The following is a 24,290-nucleotide window of genomic DNA, read 5'->3' on the forward strand; positions in this document are numbered from 1 at the left end:
ACACCTGGAAAGCCGCGGGAGGAATAAACGCGAGTGGGGAGGCGGGGCTGCCTTCTTGGCCCGCCTCTCCACTTCTGCGATTGGCTGTGAGGCCTTGGGCCTCCTCCCCACAGGCCTGCGCCTGCGCGAGGCACAGGGCCCGAGTTACACCTGATGGTGGGAGGTAGAAACCCTCCGTTCTCTTCCGCGGGCGGGAGAGTTAGGTAAGCCCAGCCGGAGGCTCGGGGTGCGCGAGCCTCCCGGCGCTGCAAGCCACTTCCGCCAGCTACCCAACTGGCCGGGAATATCTGCCCCCGGCCGGTCCGTGCCTGCCGGCCCGCGCCTGCCGGCCCGCGCCTGCCGGCCCCTCCAGCGCCGCCCTTCCTACGTGACCCAGGGGCTGCGGTGATGGACTGGCCTCTTTCGGATCCGACATTCTGTGTCTGTCCCTTCTTTTCTCTCAGTCTCCACGCTTGCGCTCTTTGATTATGCTTCTCAATTCGTCCCTCGTTGCCTACACTCCCGTCGGCTGAGGCTTGGGCAGAGTTCGGAGCGACCCAGTTTGGGATGGAGCTGCAGGTTAAGGTCCCTCGATTCCCGCGAAGGCTCCTCTAGGAGCCGCTCAGAAGAACCTTCTCTCCCGTTGCAAGGCTTAAGGACTCGGGCCAGGTCAGACTGTGGAGGCCGGGGCCCTGGCCACCCGAGGAAGCACCTGACGAGAGTCCTCCTGGGCTCGCCAGGGCCCAACACAGGGTTTCTCAGGAGGGGCAACACTGGACCAACTTTTCATTCGTTCGTTCATTCATTCATTCAGTCATTCAGCAAGCATCCGACTTTGGGTACCATTCACTGTCTTAGGTCCAGATCTGCTTCAGTCAGTTACGATTCTGAGGGTGTCCCAGAAAAATATCTGAAGGTGTGTCTATTGAGAGACTATATTCTGGATTCCCTTCCCAGCCCCTCAGCTGAGGCTAGGACCTGTGAGAAACATTTCCTTTCTCCTTTCTTGCCATGCATTCTTTTCTCGACCCCCTAGTGCGTATCTTTGTATCAAAGAGGCTAGGTTTTGAAATGGCTTTAGCACTTGGGAGCTTGGGACCTTGGAGTGTTTCCTAATCTGTTTTAGCCTGTTTCCTTATCAGTAAAGTGTTTGCCTTGTAAAAATACAGTGTGAATTAAACGAGAGTGTTATTATAAGGCGTGGATTCGCCCCTTTGCCCCAGTGGGCGCTCTGTGTCTATAAAATATACACATATATATATTTTTTCCTGGAATATTAACCACAGTGTAACATGTGGACTACTACTTTAATAAAGTCCTTACTTAACATTAGTCAATACTATGTATAAGCTATCTGTTAGGTAATTTGTAAATACATACATATATAAAATAACGTGTTTATATATGTATATATATAGAGAGAGAGAGAGAGAGAGAGAGAGAGAGCGAGAGAGAGAGAGAGAGAGAGAGAGAGAGAGAGAGAACGTAAATATTTTTCCACCTTCCATTCATGCTCTGCTTTTGGTTGGAATCTGGCATGTGTAACTGACATTGTCATTTTGGTATTTTTGCAGTACTGGGACTCCTTAGTTTAACATAATGTTCTTTGAAGCTTCTTGGTAACACTGGCCACCATTCCAGTGTGTACCTGGTGTTACTTGGCATTTGTTGGAAAATGTGAACTACTGTGATGTTAGACAAGGGTCCATAATGATAAAAATGCCAACAGTTCAGCCAAATTGTATTATGGGGTTTCTAGAAAGCATAGCTTATATTTCCAACAGGGCAAATCATTAACACATGCTGTTTGTTTTCACCTCTGATTTTGGCAAAAAGAAAAAAACCGAATTGCTTAATTAGTCCTTGCACATGACTGTCTTACAGAAACTAGACACAAATATTTAAGAAATTAGTAAATTTGTCCTTTTTCAGGCTCTGTGAGCTGTTTATACTATATTAGTCTATTAGTTTTTACATATATGCATCTTCCTATATTCTGACACTGTGACATTATTGCCCATAGAAAATTGACTTTGGTTCATGGCTTGTTTTTAGACGTTGGAGCATTTAGGACAATGGAAAAAGTCATTATTGCCTATGCTCTTTTCTTAATTTGTTTTTCATTAGATAGCCACTCAAGAAAACACCATGAAAGATACTGACATCAAGAGACTACTATATGTCCATCTATTATGCATATTTTCAATTATCCTAAGCATCTTCATTCCATCATTCTTCTTGGAGAACTTCTCAGTACTGGAAACACACTTGACATGGTTGTGCATCTGTTCTGTTTCTGTAACTGCCGTCAATTTAGTATTGTATTTAGTAGTGAAACCAAATGCATCTTCTAAAAGAAGTTCATTATCATACAAGGTAAGACTTATTTCTTGACAACTGATTTTTAGATGTAGGTAATGTTTTTATTACTGGATGAATAAAGTATTAGTCAAGTACTTATTGGGTTATTTACAGTGAATAAAGAAGCTGATTTTTTTTTTTTCTAGTCAGTAGCCTATTGCTTGCTGGAAGACTGTCTACAATGTTTGATAGATTCTTGCCATGTTAATTGGATATAATAGCATTGTGAACCTATATAGTCATGTTTCATGTCATCATGGAAGATAAATATATCTTCAGTGTAGCAATATATATAAATACAGCAATCACACCTTTAAATCTTATTTTATAAGACATTTCAGTTTATTTTCATTCATCTTTTGCATTTCTGAAAGACAATGGGTTTTTCATAAATTACAAAATAAGCTCTTGTTTCAAGCTTGGCCTTCCTTGACTAAATAGCAGTTGAAGTTTTCAGACATTGGAATCTATTTTCTGGAATATTCACTACAGTGTAACACTTGACTATTATTTAAATTAATAAAGTCCTCACTTAACATTATTCAATACTATGTGTATGTTCTTTATTAGGTAATTTAAAACACATTTACTGCCCTATGATTTAAAACACTCATTGTGTGTTTTATTATTAGATCTTCTTGAGCTCGAACTCAAGTAGGTCCCACACACTGATTTGCAGACATGCAGGTCTTTTTTTATGTGGATCATATAGTAACATGAATATGATTTGGGGAATTATTTAATATTGTGCTTTTCTTTGGTCCAGTTTTCCTAGGAATTTTGTTTTAAAATGAAAAAATATTATTATAATCATTATTTTCTATAAATATTTCATGTATCATCACACAAGAAGGACTGTGTTTGTGTTTTTTTGTATCCTAGCACACTTATTGGTAAATATTTCATAAATACTGATTAACAACATAGTTCAATACTTAGCATAGAAACAAAAACATTTTCTGATTCTGCTGTTGGTTAGGTGAGTGGAACATGGGGATCGATTTTTGTCTTGTGGCTTTTTTACAGTGCTGTGCAAAGAACATGTGATCTGACTTCAGGAGCAGATCCAAAGAATATTCAGCTGTATCACACGTTATAGGGCTAAGTTGTATTTGTAGATAAAATCAAATCATTTGCTGTCCTTTAGTCATTCTCTTGATTCTTTAAGTTATTCATTTCTTTTTTAGGTAACCAGATTTTTGAAATGCTGTATCTACTTTCTTATGTCTTGTTTTGCCTTTCATGTAATTTTTGTTCTATATGGAGCACCACTAATAGAGTAAGTCTGAAATTTTTTACCTTAAGCCAACTATATTTTAAAACAGTCGTTTATTAAACCAAGTGCTAATTCTATTGGTGATTAGAGAAAAAACATGATGTGTTTAATCAGTGGATCACAGAAGGATACTGACATCATTGCCCTTGGTAGTGTTATTTTTTTAAAAGACAATGGAATAACTTAATTCATTAAATGCTCCTATTACGTAGCCTTTTGTCATGCAATTGCTTAAAGGGGGAGGTAGATGAGAAACTGTCACATACCAATAGGTGTGTGGCCCTTAGAAACTCTAAGGAAACTGACTATAATGATACATATAAATTAGTTATAAATAGTAAATGTGATTCTGAAGTGCTTGAAAAGAGTTTGTTTTCTTAAGAAAAGTCAATAGATTCTTGTATTTAATTACGTAGAAGCTAATGTTTATAGTTTAAAGGTAAAATTTAACTCAACACCTTTTCAAAACTGAACAGTTTTGAATTAGTGAAAGCCAAATTCATTAATATGTCTTATATAATGTTCCATTATAGTTTGGGAAAGTTCAGTTTAGCAGTGATAAATGATCATGTTGAAATGAGTGATGCAATACATACACACACACACACACACACACACACACACAGCTATATGTATAGTTTTACATATATATATATACCTGGTTATATATACACATACTAGATTAACAGGTAATTATATTCTAGAGTGGGGAGGACAAGACCTTTGTAATGGGAAATGATACTTTCTCTGTAATCCATTTTAGAGTAGAATGAATGTCTGGAGCAGTGGTTCTCCAATTGTGGTTCTAAAACCAACAACATCCGCATTTTATCGAAATTCAAATTCTCAGGCCTTAGTCAGAAACAAATTTACCTAGTTCTCCAAGTGGTTCCGATATAAGCTAAATTTGAACCACGAATTGCAGAGAAAGTTCCAGAGACTATTGAGGAAAAAGTTAATGATCTAGAAATGGGTTTTCTTGCAACGGACAGTCTCAGTATCTATCGTATGGCATTTAACACTTCTGAACTCTATATCATCAAAGACAAATATTTGCTAGATTGTTTTTTATAGCTTGCATTTTGGTAGTAACATTTTTTATAGTCATGGTTTTGGTAAGACTCATGTTACCTTTCTAAGTGTAAGAAAATAGTTTTATACTAAATCTATTTAAGTAAAAAAGATTATACATGTGTGTGTATATGCATCTTTAACACTTAAGAAAAAATTAATACAGTGTTTTTTTCCTAGGTTGGCGTTGGAAACATTTTTACTCGCAGTTACTTTGTCCACTTTTACTACTGTACCTTGTTTATGTTTGTTAGGACCAAACTTCAAAGCATGGCTAAGAGTTTTCAGTAGAAATGGGTAAGTTTGAATTTTATATTCTAGTGATGTTTGAAATTTAAAAAAAAATTAATGAGGTACTTTTCTATTCATGGCAGCTTGCTGATTGTTCCTTGAGTGTTTCTCAGCACTGTATGGTTCTCAGTGATGCTGTAAGGGCCCACTGCAGCTGGGGACGGGGGCCAGGGAAGGGTGGCATGCACTTGAGGGAGACCCAAGCAGGCAGAACTATAGGCCTCTCCCTCCATGTTAGCAAGATCAGCTCTGCTTTTTTTTTTTTGGTATGGTAGAATTCCACTTAGCTTTTTGCTTGAAAAAAGGTTTCTGTTACCAAAAGAAAACTTTGAAAACCCCTCCTTGGGGATAATTTAATCACTGTGATAAAATTGCTACAGATCAAATTGCTTCTGTACATCTTATAATGTAGAATTGGGGTTCACCATCTAAAAATGTTTATTGGAACAGCTATAGTTTCTTGTTCAGCCTCTTTTGTGGTGAGACATCCGAGTGCAGGTTTCACAGGATTTTTTTTTTCTTTTTTTGCGGTTATGTGGGCCTCTCACTGCTGTGGCCTCTCCCGTTGCGGAGCACAGGCTCCAGACGCACAGGCTCAGCGGCCATGGCTCACAGGCCTAGCCACTCCGCGGCAAGTGGGATCCTCCCGGACCGGGGCACAAACCCGTGTCCCCTGCATCGACAGGCGGACTCTCAACCACTGCGCCACCAGGGAAGCCCTTTACAGGATTTTATTCCCTTAGCAGCTGTATGTATTTTCAGCATCGTTAAGTTAAAATTTTCACTTCTTGAAAGGCAGTGAAATCATTTGTATCAGAAATGGTTGAGTTATAACTAAGAAAACTAGAAAGTTATTTGGTGCCCATGATTTTTGTCTTGTTTATCACCTAGCAGCAAAAACTTCTTGAGCCCTTAACTCTGTGCTCTGTGTTATGCAAACTCTGTGTGGAGTCTGATGTATTAGCTATGCTTCTCTCCATGAGGATCTTGGACATTCAAGGGGCAAGGATGAGATGAACAAAAACATAAGACTAAGTTTGTGTAACTCGAACAATGAAGTTTTAGGAACTCAGTAGGGTAGGAGACCACTGAAGAATGAGCTGGATGGGGGGATGATCTATGAAGGACTTGGATCAGGAGTAAGAGATTTGGTAAGACTAAGTGGGAAGGGGAGACACCCCGTGCTATGGGATGAATGAAACTGTAGAAACTGAAATGAACATGGTATTTTTATGTGATTTGGAAGAGAACAGCCCAAGTGGAGCAGAGGATGCTTGCTGAGTAGCTAGGCTCCATAAATTACTGACTTTTTCTTTTTGAAATGTTTGTTTGTTCCCCTTCAGAACCATCTTCTAGTGTTCATAAAGTCTCAAGAAAACAAAAGTGTCACATTGAACACTTTTTCCCACATTGTTACCATAGTATCCCAAATGGCATTAATTTCTTTTAGTATTTTAGTTTGACATTTTTAAACAGTGAAAATCAGTTGAAACCTTATTGGTTTGGATTGGTGATTTATCCAGCTTTGAATTCTGTTTCTGATAATAGCATTAATGGTGTACTTGGGGGAGATACTGTCATTTGATTCTATAGTCAGTTCTGCTATAAGATGGCATATGCATTCCTAAAAATCCTTGCATTATGCAAAACTGGGCAATAAGAAACACAGAACTTATGGGAAAAATGGGATGGGGCATAACACTCAAAAACTTCGTCAGTAACACATTAAAAAATGTAGGAACTTAATAAAAATGGCAGGACAGTTTAATACATGTTAAATGGTTAAGAATTGCGTAAATATTTTAATAAATATGGCACTTTTCCTTGGACAAAACCTGAAATTTGCTTTTGGAAGTAGATGTGGGAAGGGTTGCCTCTTGTAAGTTATTATGAAGGAGGGTTGTTGGAAAGCTAAGACAGATGTGGAAGGTGAGGCTCATATACGTGAGGGGAACTGAGATAGCTGGGAGATGGGTTTCTAAACGGTATTGAGATATAATTCAAACACCATGTATGCCACCTATATAAAGTGTACAATTCAATAGTTTTTATTATATTCACAGATATGTACAACAATCATTACAGTCACTTTTAGAATATTTTCATCACCTCAAAAAGAAACTCTATGTCCTTTACCTGCCACTTCCTTATTCCCCCTCCCCTAGCCCTAAGCAAACACTAATCTATTTACTGTCTGTAGATTTGCGTATTTTGGACATTTCATAAAAATGGAATCATATAATATGTGATCTTTTGTGATTGCTTCCTTTGGACAGTAGAATACTAGTAAAACTGTTAACAAGGGAAAACACACAGCAAAACTGGATTTATAAAATGGTGCATTTGAGTTTTGTTTTGAAGGATATATACATATATGTGTGTATATATGCAGATGTGCACATATCATTCTAAACAAAATTGTGTGTTTATTTGTGTATGTATAAAATATTTCTGGAAGGATATGTAATAAGCTGGTGATAGCAGTTGTTTCTGGGAAAAGGAATCAGAGTTGATGATGAGGGTGAGAGGAGGACTTAGCTTTCATTGCAGACAATCTTTTGTATTGTTTGATTTTCACTATGTGCATATATTACCTTTCCAGCTGAAAAACACTTATATCTTCTTACCAATTAATTGTTAATGATTCATGGCAAATATTTGTGTCAATTTGCGATGCTTATTTTAAATGAACAACATATATATATGTATAGTGTTAATTTATGCTGTTTGTTTGATTCCCCAGCAGCTAAGATATATACCACCAATAATTTATATATTTGTGTTTTATAGGGTTACATCCATTTGGGAGAATAGTCTCCAGATCACTACAGTTTCTAGTTTTCTAGGAACATGGCTTGGAGCCTTTCCTATTCCACTCGATTGGGGAAGACCATGGCAGGTTGGTTTCAACTCTTTAAAGCAACAAAGTCGATGTTTGTACAGTGATGGTAAAACTGATGAAGCTAACAAGTATGTGTATTTAAATTGTTTTATCGTTTAGTTAAGTAGGGTTGCCAGTTCCCTCTGTCACTGTAATCTGGGTGATTTATTAGGGCCTGTCTCAGTGCCACAGGCATCCAGATCAGCCTGTTTCTATCTTCTAACACTATTTTTTTCTACATGTATAGGTGAATAAACAAGCTTAGTTTGAGAATATGTATAGGAGTTTAATAGCCTAGAAGTTTCAGGAATTCCCTATTTTTAACTTTGATATACATTGCCTTTGTAGTCTTAGATTCATATTTTCTTAGCTTGATTGATAGCCAAACTGAATGTTGATTTTGAGATTTTTTTTTTCTTAAAGCATATAGCAAAGTAGGTTTTGAAATAGGGGCTTGTGATATTAGAGGAAGCTCATAAACATCAGGTTTTTTGTTTTCTATGACAATAGGATATAGCTAATAAGCTAGGGGAAATACTATAAGTGTTCTTTTTATCACCATTTTACAGATGAGGAAACTGATACCTAGAGGACATGTAATATTCCAAGGTCACTGAGCTAGTGATGGATACATCTTTGTTGTAATTTTTAATGGCTTCATAGTAAACCTTTATATAGTTATTCCAAAATTTATTTTAAAAATTCACTATTGATCATTTAGTACTATTTTTACTATTATAAACAGTGCTATGATAAACATCTTTGAATCTATATCTTAATGGATTTTTCCAAATATTAAGATGATTTCTCCCAAATCAATTGTGGTATTAAAAAATAAATATACTTTCTTTTTCCAACATGAAGAGATTTTTTCTCTGATCACAAAGACTGTATATATTTATTTAGACAATTTAAGCAATACTAATAATTATAAAAAGTAGGTAAAAATTATCAAATAGCCAGCCACCCAGAGACAACTTCCATTTGTGTTTCGGTGGTAATCTTTGCAGCTCTCTCTTCATGTGTGTAACTATTCATAATACACATATTATTATTACTTTTTTTTTATATTTATTTTTTGCGGTACGCGGGCCTCTCACTGTTGTGGCCTCTCCCGTTGCGGAGCACAGGCTCCGGCCGCGCAGGCTCAGCGGCCATGGCTCACGGGCCCAGTCGCTCCGCGGCATGTGGGATCTTCCCGGACCGGGGCACGAACCCGTGTCCCCTGCATCGGCAGGCGGACTCTCAACCACTGCGCCACCAGGGAAGCCCACACATGTTATTTTTAATCTTTTTTTTCCCTTCAACAGCATATTATGGAGCTCATTCCATGTCAGTGAAAATTTGCATTATAATACTCCATTATTTGGGTAAAATCATATACCAATTTCTTATGAATGGACATTTAGATTATTTATAGTTTTCATGATTACTAATTTATTACGAATTATTGTGATTATCATAAAACATATATCTTTGCAGATTTGTCTAGGTTTTTTAAAAAATTAATTAATTAATTAATTTGGTTGCACCAGGTCTTAGTTGCGGCTCACCAGCTCCTTAGTTGTGGCATGCAAACTCTTAGTGGCGGCATGCATGTGAGACCTAGTTCCCTGACCAGGGATGGAACCCAGGCCCCCTGCATTGGGAGTGCGGAGTCTTATCTGCTGCGCCACCAGGAAAGTCCCTCCAGTTTTCTCTTTAGTGTAAATTCCTAGATAATAAGTGGCTGGGTTAAATCTCTGCTATGTATGTCATTTTCCAAAGGCCCTTGAGGGATCTGAATTATATGTCTTGCACTTAACTGCCTACTTTTTAAGTCCATTCTTTGTGCTTTCTATTAGATGTTGTGTCTCCTAGACAAATGAGTTCTTTTACATTCAGTAAGTCTGGTAGGTTTGCCCTTCTCTACTATATGTTATGAAAATCCCTGGAGGTTTGGGGTGTGTGGTGTCACTGATACCCTTCCCAAGGTTATAATATTAATAAAGGTTTCCTTTATATTTTCTTGGCCATCTCAGTGACCACTGGGAAATGGGGATTCATTTGTACTCAAGTTACAATCTTATGGAACTTAATTTCATTCAGTAGTGTCAGTGATTTCTAAATTGGAGGACAATCAAAATCATTGAAAAGTATACACAGGAAATTGTATTTTAATTCCTTACTTTCAGATATATGCAATTAAATCTAAATACAAAGTATCGATATATAAAGCACCATTGGCCCTCAGCTTATGAGTTGGTAAGGTACTATGTAATTAACATGTTAGTTTGCGTATAGATGGAATATTTTGGAGTGTAAAAGTTTGATATGTTACACTTGTATAAATCTTCTCTTTATAAGACTATGCAGAAATAGATGTTGAATTATGGGGAGTAGGTGCCCTTTGTACAATCTGGGTTTAGGTTTCCGTAGAAAATATATTTTTTGATTATTTACAATTCAGTTATCTATTTTCGATTGTTTGGGCTTTTAGCTACTGACTCTCATTTTTCTACCTCAGTTCTTGTTTACAATAAGAGGTGAGCCGGATCCAAATTAATGGTATCAGACTTTTAAAATTAATATAAAGTTTCTATTTGAATTATTGACTTTAAAAAAAGGTTTTCTAACTAGCTAATTTAATATGTAACAAATGTTGGTCTTCATTAAGAATGTTTCATTTGACTGGAATATTACTGGTTGTTTAATCATCTTTACTGTTGAGTTGTTTTTAAAGTATTCCCAGTTAATGACCCACTTATTCACTATCATCTTTTAAAATTATGATAGATACTGTTGGTGAAATAATAGAATTGATGTATAATTAATCATCTTTTATTCATATAATAATCACCTGCCCCTTTCCCTTTTAGCAATGATTTACTGATAAACTAGAGAAATGTTGAGGCATCTTTTTTGTTCACTTTTTATTTTCAGTGAACAAGTTTTTTGTTCTCTTTTGGTTTTTTTCTTCATAAACCTCACTACAGAATAAGTACTCCGTGTGGCTCATGGTGCTGACAGAATCTGCCAGAGAAACAATAAACCAAATGAAAGATCATGGCGTCACCTCAGAATGGAGATTTTTCTAGAGTAAAATTTCACGAGAAGATAACTATATATACTTCATTATCTAAACTGTAATATTATAGTATTAGGAAGAGAGGTTAGTTCTCTATTCCTTATAGCCCAGTAAAGATTTGATATGTTTGTGGTAAAGCAAGCTTTTCTGGATTGGGATCTGGTTTTACTGATGTTTCAGTCAGAGAAACAAGGGTATCTGGTTAAGCAATTATACTTTCTTTAAAAACACATACCATCCACTTCACAAAAACTTTTGCATGTTTAGTTACATTTTTTCTACTTTGAATTCAAATCTGACTTCGTATAAAATTTCCAGAGGCCAAACATAAGATTATAATGATGTGAGTTCTGTACTGAGCAATTTCAAGAATATTTATATTTTTTAAATTGTTTCATCATTAAATGACTAGAAAGGCCCATTGAAAATATATAACCTTAATGAAAAATGTTTTTCACTTACTAATAGGAATTTTAAATAATTTTAAGTAATGACAAATGACGAAAGATACCTTTATAGTATCTTTATAGTTGGAGGAAGCCTTCCCTTGCTAGGAGGCAGCAAGAGAATTGGGTGAAAGAGAATGTGGTCGGTGGCTGCCCACTATGTTGTTGGTCATCTTTATTGTTTTCTTCAAAAATAATTGAAAGTCATCTTGCTTCTCTTCCTTGCCTTAATTATTACATTATAAACATTTGAATTGCCCATAACCCAGACAGCCTTCTTCAGCCCCAGAGAAAGCTTCTAGCTATAGTTACTGACAAAATGAATATTTTGACCATGGAAGATCTTTGTACATTATAATTTGATGCATTATCTGCTGTAAAAATAGCTAATCAGTAAATATTTGTTGAGTTCTTACTGTGTACAAAATACATATTCTGTATAAGTTATAACAGATACTTAAATATTACCAGGACTGGAATTTAATTGTGTGGTAATGATAATTTAGATTCATATTGTGATTTAGATTCAGATTTAATATGCTCTAAATATTTTGCAGAATAGATGGTTATGAGCTTTTCATCTGGAAAATGTCTTAATTATCAAAAGTCGGCTAGTATTTCATGTTATTAAAAAAATTAACGGGAGGTTGGGAATTGTTGTTGGTTATTCTGAGCAAAGGAAATTTACCATGAAGTTTTTAAACCCACATGTTTTATTAATAGGTAGACAGATAACAGGATGATTAAGAGCTCTGGCATCAGATTATTGAGTTCAAATCCTGGCTCTGCCACTTGCTAGTGAGGATTAAATAATATAATCCTTCTAAAGTACTTAGTTCAGAACCTGACACATAGTTACTGCTTAATTACTGTTATAAGCATTTATGACCTATAAAAGGAGTAGGTTAATGACTGTTTTTTTTAGCATTACCAAAAAACCCTGCAAATTCCATTATTTGAGTTCTCCAAGTGTTAGAGCATGTTAACTGTCTCAGTTTATTGTATTCATGCTGCCCGATAATCCTTAAATTGGTAGGGTGGATTGTTAAATCATCTTTTTGTTTCCCTGGTATTTAGGTATTTAGGGTATTTGGATTTCATGTAATTTTCAATTCTGTCTGACATTTCGGATGGCAATAGAAAGAAAACATCGTATCTGTCTGTGTATGTACCAGGCATGGGCTTGGCACTGTCACACAGGCAACTTAATCCTGGTAACCCTAGTGCAAGGTAGAGTTCAGTCCCACTTCTACACAAAAGAAAGCCAAGTGTGAGGAGAGGAGTACACATCTTGTTCAACATTTCTTGGCTGATTAGAGGAAGACTCAGGATCCAGCGCCCCAAGACACCATGATTCTCTTTATCCCTGGAGACTCTGAAACATAGCTTTTCTTTTTAAAAAATGGCCATAGCTTAGATTTTGGGGGGAAAAGGTTGAGTAGTTATTATATTGCGTTTCTTTCTTCACGTGAGAATTTCATTTAAGTGCCGTGACCACTCTGGTAGTGTTTGTATTTTAGACCATAAAATTTAATGCATTTGTAGGAGAGTATTTGAAGCTAAGATGTGAAGCTTTTGTACCTAGAAAACCAACAAATATCTTTAAACTCTGGACTTCCATGCTACTGTCTCCAAAATGGAATTGACCCAGAGAATCAAATCTCTTCTGAGCATATTTATTTCTTATAAAGTTAAAAAGCAAAATGGATTGAGATTGTCTTGAAAACAATTTTAAGTTGTTTAAAAATATTTGTACTTGTTCCCATCAGATACCAGATAAATGAGGCATTGTTATATTTAAAAACTTTTTTGTTTTCTCTGGTTTTATCAGGTTAAAACATTAATATCTGTGAAACATATATATTCATTTTTAAAAGTCACAGATGCCACAGATAATACTTTCATAAATTGAAGCTGGAGATCATAAGGATAATTAAATGAATCACTGCAAATAATGACAGAGTGAGGGATAAAGCTAAGATTATGGATTTAATTATTGAAGGGTGCCTATTTTTAGGTTAATTGGTGTTTCTGATGCTAAAGGTGTTATACAGTATTTTAGACAGACCAAAATAAAATATTAATGTATATGAAATATGAGTTACATATTTCGAGCATGGAAAAAAAACTATAATGCATAACTGATAGAAAATGGTTTTGGATTTAAAAGGTGGGTTCACTGTTGGGCAGTGAAGTTGAAAATGATCTGCTAGCAGAACTTTCATGTAAGGGAGAAGAGTGCTGGCTAAGGTAACTCATTTGCATGGTCCTGCCAAGGACCATTTATCGTCACTTTGACAAGAAGTTCCAGCCTGGAGACCGTGGACCTCTCCACAAATAGCTCTTCCTAAATCTGTGTTCTTAGTCACAGGAGAGTGGTGTGGTATACATGGCACAGGGAAGAGTTACAACTAGAGAGATGTATCCAGATTAGTAGATTCATCTGTACATGTATTCCTACATGAGACAATAGCATTTGCTTTAAGCATGTCTGGAAAAACACATCACTTAAAACCAAATTCAGAGGAAAATATAAATAATCATTTAAAACCAGTAGAATTTTGAAAGTAGGTTTTTAAAAATGAATTCTATCAGTCATGCAAATGTAAATTTGTGGTAAGCATTATAAACAAAACATATTAAAAAGTAGTTTGAAATTTAGAACTGCCTGGGTTTTATCTCTTTTTTATCTGAAAGAGCCAGTAATCCTAATGGTTGTGAGTTGTTCTAAGTGTTTCTAGGTTTTCTGATCTGCAGATAGGTCAGTTTTCCCATGATATCTATCATAGTACATACCTCTCCAAAAATTATATTGAAACATATTTTTTAAAGTTTGTGTTATTAAAATTTATCTAAAAAATTAAATAATCTTAGTTTGCCCCTTAACTGCTTGGTTTATAGTAGGGGCTCTCAATAAATAGTTTTGAATATACAGAGCCATTCAAATGGAGACTCTTAAAAATGATAGAAATGCCTACCAGTGGTTGGTTTAAAATCAGTTTCTGTACTTATACGTCTTAAAAGTTACGAAAAACGACAGCTAGGAGCAAGAATCTCCCGTCTATTTCAGTGGTAAGGCTACATATGGTTAATATAATGCCGTATGCTATATAGCTCTTGAGAGTTTTCTCTTGTAAGCTTTATGCTCCCCAGACATTTCATGGGAAGAAAAGCAAGTACTAAAGATGCTTATATTACAAGGGCAAGGGAATAGTTCCTGCAGCACAATATAACATTGCGCATAAACTATTAATATTTTATTTGTTCTAAACTGCAGGCTCTAATTATCACCTATTAGAATACCTAAGACGTACTTCCATTAGTGATCATGTAAGTTTAATTTTTTCAAGTTAAAATATGCAATATACGGAATGATACTGATGCATGGTACTTTACAGCTTTCATGACAGATTTTTAAGTATTACTTCATTTAATACAAGAGCCCCATGTTTTAAGTACAAGAGGTATTATTATCCCTGTTTTGCAGTTGGGAAACTGAGGCTCGGGTGTTAAGTGACCTGGCAAAGGTCATATGGCCAGTAAGTGGCTGACCTGGCCCTGCATCTCAGATCATTCTCACTCCAATGCCACATGCCATTTCCTAGAAAAGCAAAGTAAAGCTCCCAAGTAAAATATAAAGTATTTTTAAAAGCAGCTTAATGTTTTTATATAATTAGCTTTTTAAACTTTTCGTTGAATATTTTAAACTAATTTCAAAAAAAGTCACCATTATCCAATCCCAAATACCTGATGAAACCTGCAGCAGCTTATAAACTGCCATAGTCAGTGATATACCAAACTAGCTGTTTTATGGAGTAAAAATGTAATCTATTTGCACTTGATATATTGTGCATATTATAATTAAAATGTATTTAAACTGTTTACTCTCAATCCACACAAATGCCATCTACGTCATTGAAATTGATCCTTAAAATTCTGAAACCAAAAAGTGAAAGGTCATTGTATTTCTTTGGCCAACTAGAACAGTTAATAAAAATACTTATTAGGGTAGAGTGATGAAGAGTACAGGGATTTTTTTTTTTTTATTGTAGTGTAGTTGATTCACAATGTTGTGTTAGTTTCTGGTGTACAGCAAAGTGATTCAGTTATATATATGTATCATATTCTTTTTCATTATGGTTTATTACAGGATATTGAATATAGTTCCAAGTGTAGGGATTCTTAACCAGGAGTCCCTATATGGGCTTCAAGTCTGTGAACCCTTGAAATTATATGGATGTGTGTATATACACATCCAACTACCATCTAATGGAATTCATGCTTCCTTCTCGTCAAACATGATCCATATATATGTAGATGTAATTTTTTAAAAATACTTATAAAGTACTTAAAATTTGGGCAGGATTTTAAAAATAGCTTTAGAGATGGTATATTTGAGGAATGATGGTATTCTAGATTATAATGACAACTTATTTCATATGTGCCTATTAAAAATATGAACTAAAAGATTATTATCAATTATAACTCACATTAATTGGTCACTTGTACTATGTGCCAGATACTGTTATAGGTATGGTTATAAGTATCACACATCACATTGTCTCATTTGATCATTACAATAACCCTATGAGGTGAGTTTTACAGTGATCCTTATTTTGTAGATGAGAAACCAAGGCACAGAAAGGTTAGGTGACTTGCCCAGGGTCACATTTTGGTAAACTTTTTTTTTTTTTTAACATTTTTATTGGAGTATAATTGCTTTACAATGGTGTGTTAATTTCTGCTGTATAACAAAGTGAATCAGCTGTATGTATACATATATCCCCATATCCCCTCCCTCTTGCGTCTCCTTCCCACCTTCCCTATCCCACCCTTCTAGGTGGTCACAAAGCACCGAGCTGATCTCCCTGTGTGATGCGGCTGCTTCCGACTAGCTATCTATTTTACATTTGGTAGTGTATATATGTCAGTGCTCTCACTTCATCCCAGCTTTTACCCTTCCCCCTCCGTGTCCTTAAGTCCATTTTCTACGTCTGCATCTTTATTCCTGTCCTGCCCCTAGGTTCATCAGAACCTTTTCTTTTTAGATTCCATATATATGTGTTAGCATACAGTATTTGTTTTTCTCTTTCTGACTTACTTCACTCTGTATGACACACTCTAGGTCCATCTACCTCACTACAAATAACTCAATTTTGTTTCTTTTTTATGGCTGAGTAATATTCCATTGTATAAATATGCCATATCTTCTTTATCCATTCATCTGTCAGTGGACACTTAGGTTGCTTCCATGTCCTGGCTATAGTAAATAGTGCTGCAATGAACACTGTGGTACATGACTCTTTTGGGGTTTGTTTTTTTAAAACAATTCTAACCATTTACTGCTTAAACAGGAAAAGGGTTTTTTTGTTGTTGTTTTTTGTTTTGTTTTTTTGCGGTACGCGGGCCTCTCACTGTTGTGGCCTCTCCCGTTGTGGAGCACAGGGCTCCGGACGCGCCAGGCTCAGTGGCCATGGCTCACGGGCCTAGCCGCTCTGTGGCATTTGGGATCTTCCCGGACCAGGGCACAAACCCCATGTCCCCTGCATCGGCAAGCGGACTCTCAACCACTGCGCCACCAGGGAAGCCCCCAGGAAAAGTTTTTTAAAAAGAAAAACACCAAAAATGTATCTGTTAAAAGAGTGTCATTGTCTCACACAGTCCCACCCTCTTCTTGAAATTGCAACACAACCTCTAGATTTCACAAAAAGAGAAATCCAAAATGTGGTATCTTCATAAAGAAATGGCACACAGATCTGTATGTTTAACCTAGTGCCTTCAATAATTTCTTTGTCTGGGTCAGTATTGGTTTCTGCAGAATTGGAATGCTGTCTGGAATAATGACTGTGGGTCATCTCTCCATTTATAAGTTCAGTCATACGATACACTTGCTTTTCGAATAACTAGCAAAGAAGAAATTAACAATGAAATCCAGTATTTGCTGGATCTGAGGGGATGACTCTTTTTGAATTATGGTTTTCTCACGGTATATGCCCAGTAGTGGGATTACTGGGTCATATGGTAGTTCTATTTTCAACCCATAGTGGCTGTTATCAATTTACATTCCCACCAATACTGCAAGAGGGTTCTCTTTTCTCCACACCCTCTCCAGCATTTATTGTTTGTACATTTTTTGATGATGGCTATTCTGACTGGTGTGAGGTGATACCTCATTGTAGTTTTGATTTGCATTTCTCTAATAATTAGTGATGTTGAGCATCCTTTCATGTGTTTGTTGGCAATCTGTATATCTTCTTTGGAGAAATGTCTGTTTAGGTCTTCTGCCCGTTTTTGGATTGGGTTGTTTTTTTGATATTGAGCTGCATGAGCTGCATGTATATTTTGGAGATTAATCCTTTGTCCGTTGCTTCGTTTGCAAATATTTTCTCCCATTCTGAGGGTTGGCTTTTCGTCGTTTTTGGTTTCCTTTGCTGTGCAAAAGCTTTTAAGTTTCATTAAGTCCCAATTTTTTTTTTGTTTTTATTTCCATTTTTCTAGGAGGTGGGTCAAAAAGGATCTTGCCGTGATTTATGTCATAGAGTGTTCTGCCTATGTTGCCCTCTAAGAGTTTTATAGTGTCTGGCCTTACATTTAGGTCTTTAATCCATTTTGAGTTTATTCTTGTATACAGTGTTAGGGAGTGTTCTAATTTCATTCTTTTACATGTAGCTGTCCAGTTTTCCCAGCACCACTTATTGAAGAGACTGTCTTTTCTCCACTGTATATTCTTGCCTCCTTTATCAAAGATAAGGTGACCATATGTGCGTGGGTTTATCTCTGGGCTTTCTTCCTGTTCCATTGATCTAAACTTTTTAATTGAAGTAAAGTTGATTTACAATGTTGTGTTAGTTTCAGGTGTTCAGCAAAGTGATTCAGAATATATATATATATATGTGTATATATATATATATATATATTCTCTTTTAGATTCTTTTCCATTATAGGTTATTGTAAGATACTAAATATAGTTCCCTGTGCTATACAGTAGATCCCTGTTGTCTGTTTTATATATGGTAGTGTGTATATGTTAATCCCAAACTCCTAATTTATCCCTTTCCCCCTTTCCCCTTTGGTAACCGTAAGTTTTTTTTCTCTGTCTGTGAGACCATTTCTGTTTTGTAAATAAGTTCCTCTGCGTCATGTCGTATCCTAGGTTCCATCCAGATTAATTTCCCAGGGTCAGATATTTAACAAATGGCAGAGCTGAGACTCAAATCCAGTCTAATACAAAAATGAGAGTTTTTTCTTTTTTTAAAATTTATTATTTTTGGCTGCATTGGGTCTTCGTTGCCACTCCGGGGCTTTCTCTAGTTGAGGTGAGTGGGGGCTACTCTTCGTTGTGGTGCGCAGGCTTCTCATTGTGGTGGCTTCTCTTGTTGCAGAGCACAGGCTCTAGGGCACGCAGGCTTCAGTAGTTGTGGCACACAGGCTCAGTAGTTGTGGCTCATGGGCTCTAGAGCACAGGCTCAGTAGCTGGGGCACATGGGCTTAGTTGCTCTGCGGCATGTGGGATCTTCCCAGACCAGGGCTCGAACCCTTGTCTCCTGCATTGGCAGGCGGATTCTTAACTCCTGAGCCACCAGGGAAATCCCAAAAACCAGTGTTCTTAATCACTATTCTGTACTACTTACAACATGCTCTGAAATATATCAAACTCTTTATATTGGTACATTTTCCTTTCCTAAAAAGTAAGCAGAGTTTTATAGTAATGCCTGATCAGAAGAAACCAGTGTGGTCTTCAGGTAGAAATAAGCTTATATAATTTTGAAATGTCTTTCAACCAGCAATAATATTGATTTTTTAACAGAAAAAAAGTTATATCTGTATTATTTAAGATGTTTTTTAAAGCTTATTAGGGTGAAATTGTTTTATTTCTAAGAGAAAAATAACTTACTGGTAGTACATGTACCAAGACCCTATGTATCAGGCCTTTGTTAATGCTGATTATTTTAAGAGAACACTGACCTTTTTTTAAGTGCTGAAACATATAAGGAATCATTCGATTTAGAAAAAGGATAATAGTAGTTCTAAGCAAGATACTTTTTTCACATGATGCAGCTACTCATTTTTTTAGTTTTTCTGTTTGACAGTAACTGTAATAATTTTACCCAGTTGCATTATCTTTTGTCCATATTATCTTTTGTTATGCAAGAGGAATTTTTTCTTTTGTTTAGTGATTTAAAAAAAATTAAATTTATAAAGAACTGGATAAAAAGAAGATGGTCGTTTGGTGGTAATCACTTGTGACTTCCTTTACATGAATGTCTTTGAGTGTTCTATTTTCCTTAAACAAAACAAGATATATATATAGAGCCATCTCAGATTATCATAATTTGGAGAAATGTTTATAGCAACGCAGTTGGATTGTCTCTTCAATAGATGATACGGTGTGTTTTTTTAATTCTGTTTGTGGCATGAGGAACGTTAAATAGAAACATCTCCGTATGTGAGACAGTAGTTTTAAATGGAAAACTTCAAGATCTAATTATGAAAATATGTGATTAAGCTACGATTGTTTGACAAGTCAAAATGAATTGTTGCCATAGGATAGTTTTAATTTTTTTAAAGCAATATTAAGGTTAGCAGGAAATTGCTTGAGGAAAGGTGGTTCGTTGGCAGCCTTCCCCAACTCCCTTCAACAGCTCCTTTTGCCATTCCCTATTAAGGAAAGTTGCCCTTATATAAAGAGAAATTCTCTTTTAAAAAATGACTATGTTACAGTTAAGGACTACTTATTTCAGAAAAAATCAAGCAGAAAGCCTGGTCCATCACTAGCAAACAGTCTCCAAAGCCAGTCCAACATTTTAATTTGCTGATGGCATGGATTCCTTGACATGTTGAATAGCAGGTGCTCCAAGCCTTAACCCCTCTTAAAGCAAAACTTTCTAACTAATATTTACTTCATTTTTGGCATTCCACTGGAGGTGAAGTATAGCAGCTGTTTAAAGAATGTGTGTGTAAATGTGTATATATGTGTTCGGAAACAAAGAGCCACACTGAAATTACAAAGTGATTAAAAGAGAATTTAGAAACCCAAATTGGAATTTGGCTGAATTCATGTGGGAGTACGATTCTTCCTGCACTTTGACAACGCACCCTTTACCAAGGTGCAGATGCTCGCAGTTGGCCGATGATGCATAGATCCACCACGTGAGAAACAGAGGAAAGAATATTATCCCAGATGTTTACATAGTGTTAAATAAAAACTACTAAGGTAAGAAGGTCAGTGCTTTACATAGATAGTAAACTATGCATATTATTTTATTTGTGACCCCCCCATGTGTTAAGATGGGACACTATTAAAGCAACAATCACTTAAAAAGCAACAACCAACAAACCAGTATTTAATGTGGTACTTAAAATTAATAATTAAAACCAAATGGAAGCAATGCCTAAAGTAACTAAGATAATTCACAATAAAAACCATTAGTGCAGGCTCTACTTATTGTAAATGTGATAATTCAACATAGGCTAACCTAAAATGTACCTTTAGAGATAGAATAAGGATATAAGCAAAATATTAAATAAGATTTCAGGAAGCCCCTAAAATTATTTTTAAGAACTTCAGAACTGATTATATGCAAAAAAATATTAACTATAAGTTTAAGTTCATTCATACATGACCTTATTTGAAGCAATGTATTTTCATTCACTAGCAAAATTCATGTCAGTAAGATATTTTTGAAGTATTTTATTTTCCAGAGAATTCACTACTTTGAACTAGTTGTTCCAGTGATTAGCCTGAATTTCAATGGAAACCTAAGTCTTAACTGAAGACATGCTTCTGAAAATAAGGCAACTTTTCTACAATCTGTTTATGAACAGAAAAAAAAAATCTTTGGTTTTAGTTAAACTAGCAGGAAGGATTTTGCAAAAAAGAAATACTAAAGAACCAAAGCAACGAAAAGGCTCTTAATAAGCAATGGGAAACTCCAAACCCCATCAAGGTCAATAGAGTACCTAAGGCACCTCAGGTTCAGATGATACAATCATCTTTGCTTAGAGTTCTAATCATCTATATACAGGATTTTTACCATCTTAAGAACATGAAGCCGAAAAGGTAATGTCCAACAATGATTATTGTAAGAAAGAAGAAAATCCTAAGAGTTGATAAATGGGAGAGATTAGAGATCATCTCCTCTACGTCCCAGATGAGGAAAATGAGGCCCAGTCAAGAAACAGAGGTGACACCAGAGTCCTAGTCCATTTCTCTTAGGGCAGGACAAATTCTAGATTTTAACTTTATTGGCTAGGAAACCAAGTGTGAAGAGTTTCAGAGATGTGAATTTGAGGAAGAAAAAAAAAAAATTCCCTTCAAATCCCCAAAGGCAAGTTGGAAATAAATGTATAATACTTTACTGTCTTAATTCCTTTATACCATGTGTTGGACAACTTAGCTCATATACTAATTGAGTTATACAGTTCTTTTCAATTCTATCTAAAAATAGCAGACCAAAATTAAATGAGAAAGTTACATCAGATTCCGTTTGAGCATACATAAGGCCATGGTACTTAATGTGAACCACCACTTCTTGGGAGAAAGAAGACATCCACTGTCCAGTTCAGGAGAGAAAGCTCCTGAAGACTCTCCGCACGTCAATGGGGAAGATGATGCTTATATTTTTAAAAAAATCTCTACAGAGCTCACACACAAGACAGTACATCCTAGATTTGTGACTGCTATGAGCATTTAAGGCTGTCATTTTCAAGTATCAAAGTTTAGTGTTCCATTACCCAATCTGTGCAATAGACATAGCTATAAGCTCACGTCATGGAAATTAACAGAAGCTCACCAAAGACATAAAGAAATCATAATTTAGGCAACAGCATTTTTAAATGTAGGAAAGGCTGGGAAAAATTTTATGGATTAGATTATGCTTCTCTGAACTGCATTAGTTTGTTCACACTGACTGAAACTTTGTCTAACACTATTGTCTGTTGCATGGCATCTGGAATAAGGTAAATCAACAGCAGACCAAACGAGACAGCTTAATTAGGTAACAGAACTAGTCATTAAGATGGTTCACCTCTACCACAGTTATACAGTCTGTTTCCCTAGAGAAAGATTAGAAATGGCTCCAGTATACCAGATAAGCTTCATAGATAAACATGAGAAAATTTTTTTAAAGCAGGACCTTTCAAAACCTAGGGACTACCATGCACTGCTCGAGGATGAAATAAGTCAACGTTATTTACTTCTGGCTTGACATAATATTGTGAAATGTAATATGGCTGGAGAAAATGGGTATTTGGAAGCCAGTATGTCATTTAACTTATACTCTAGGTGTGTACATAAGCTGTGGTTCTGTAACTTCTACTGTGGTTCCAATATCTATATCTGAAAGGTGAAATCAGTTTTATTATGAAAGCAGTTGCTTTGTTATAAATTCCATGTAACATGCTTGAATTCTAGGTCTTTTCAACACAATTTAAAGTTTCTTGTGGTTTGGTCAGCATACACCCTATTCGTTTCATTTGATATACAAGCCAATGTGGAAATTAGAAAAACAAAACTACCAACTAGTTCAGAGAGCTAAATTGAGTCCAGGATTATGGCAAAGTCTGACCCAAAGTTTTAATTTGTAATTTCAGCATGTAACTCATGCAGTTTGGGGAGCATCAAACTAAATCTACAATTGCCAGAAACCTTTGTTACAGTTGAATGCACGTTAACTAAAATGTGTACATTTTTAGTGTTCATGATAAATGCAGATATGACCTTATTACACTTTTGGCATTCTTTGAGAAAGCACATTAAGCTTTAATATAGAAATATTTAGGTTACACTTGTGCTCAAGTAATAATAAAACATTTGTTCTTTTCGATCTCATACATTCTCTCCTCAGGAATGGCCCATCTCCTGCACGCTTGGAGCGACCTTTGGCTACGTGGCTGGCCTTGTTACTTCACCACTCTGGATATACTGGAATAGAAAGAAACTTACATACAAGAACAATTAATTGGAGCAAAGGGAGAAGATATTTCTTTGTGCAGATTCCATAAAGACTGTGCAGACATGTATATGGTCTAAGCCAGGCAGTTCCACTTAACAGCACTGTTTTTTATATAGTTACAACATGATGTGATTGTAGCTTTTTAAACTATGAAACCCCTGAGAGATTGTACCTTCTAGTTGAAATAAAGTATTTATAATAGATTGTGGCTTCAGATGCTGTTTGTTGCTTCTTGGACCTTTAAGAAACATTCTTAATCAACTTTATAGAATTCTGAGGACAGGGTTTTTTTTTTTCCTTTCAAGTTTTAAACTGCTTCATTATTTTTAAGAGGTCTGGGTATAGCTTTAGCATTTCATATGCTTTCTGAGAGAAATGGACAGTTTACTTGGCCACTGAAGACGTTTCTCACGTAATTAAACAACAGTTTATACATCTTGATCCTATTCTTTTTTTTACTGTGTGTTTCTTTGGAGTTAAAATGGCTATGATAGCCTCATCAAAAACAGTCTTCAATCCCTTCTGGGTTAAAGCTGAACATTCTACATAGCAGCACGCACCTATCTGGGAGGGAGAAAAAAAAATCACAAATATATACAGTCTTTTTTACAACAACTGATACCACACAAATACACCATTATAAGGAAAATCATAAAATGCAAAAAGAATGAAATCATCCATATTTATGATACCCAGAGATAGCTAACTGTTAAAATACTAGTGTATATTCTTCCAGACTTTCTCTATGGAAAATTCTTTCATTCATCAAATATTTACTGGGTACCTACTATATGCCAGGCTCTGCTTTTAGGTGCTGGGGATCATGTCAATGAACTGAGCAAAACAGCAAAGTCTCTGCTGTGTGATGCTTACGTTTGCTTAAGTTCTACTGGGGGAGGAACACACAGAGGAATATAGAGCAGATGGTGGCACATGCTACAGGTTAAAAAAAACAAGCAGAGTG

General features: G+C 35.9%; 2 protein-coding genes across 6 annotated transcripts in view; one reads left to right on the forward strand and one right to left on the reverse strand.

Annotated features, from left to right (window-relative positions):
* Positions 1 to 95: 95 nt before the first annotated feature.
* On the forward strand, positions 96 to 23,540 carry PIGF (phosphatidylinositol glycan anchor biosynthesis class F). Of its 3 annotated transcripts, none has more exons than XM_060169907.1 (6): positions 96 to 203; positions 2,107 to 2,355; positions 3,528 to 3,619; positions 4,868 to 4,984; positions 7,769 to 7,948; positions 23,219 to 23,540. In XM_060169907.1, the coding sequence occupies exons 2-6, from the start codon at positions 2,128 to 2,130 to the stop codon at positions 23,373 to 23,375; spliced, it is 774 nt and encodes a 257-aa protein (XP_060025890.1). In that variant the 5' UTR covers positions 96 to 203; positions 2,107 to 2,127; the 3' UTR covers positions 23,376 to 23,540. The 3 variants fall into 3 exon arrangements, with proteins under 3 accessions (XP_060025890.1, XP_060025889.1, XP_060025891.1); XM_060169906.1 differs by lacking the exon at positions 96 to 203 and adding an exon at positions 215 to 895; XM_060169908.1 differs by lacking the exon at positions 96 to 203 and adding an exon at positions 215 to 895 and having other exon boundaries at positions 7,769 to 7,877.
* Positions 20,700 to 24,290, reverse strand: part of RHOQ (ras homolog family member Q) — a 38,550-nt gene continuing 34,959 nt past the window's right edge. Inside the window, exon 5 of one of the 3 annotated variants that reach the window (XM_060169916.1) lies at positions 20,700 to 23,311. In XM_060169916.1, the coding sequence (XP_060025899.1) occupies positions 23,279 to 23,311 (33 nt within the window). In that variant the 3' untranslated portion in view covers positions 20,700 to 23,278. Of the gene's footprint in view, positions 23,891 to 24,290 lie in introns of all 3 variants that reach the window. The other 2 variants (XM_060169915.1, XM_060169914.1) reach the window with 2 other exon arrangements.

The sequence above is a fragment of the Lagenorhynchus albirostris genome, chromosome 13 (genome assembly GCF_949774975.1).
Source record: "Lagenorhynchus albirostris chromosome 13, mLagAlb1.1, whole genome shotgun sequence".
Classification (NCBI taxonomy): Eukaryota; Metazoa; Chordata; class Mammalia; order Artiodactyla; family Delphinidae; genus Lagenorhynchus; species Lagenorhynchus albirostris.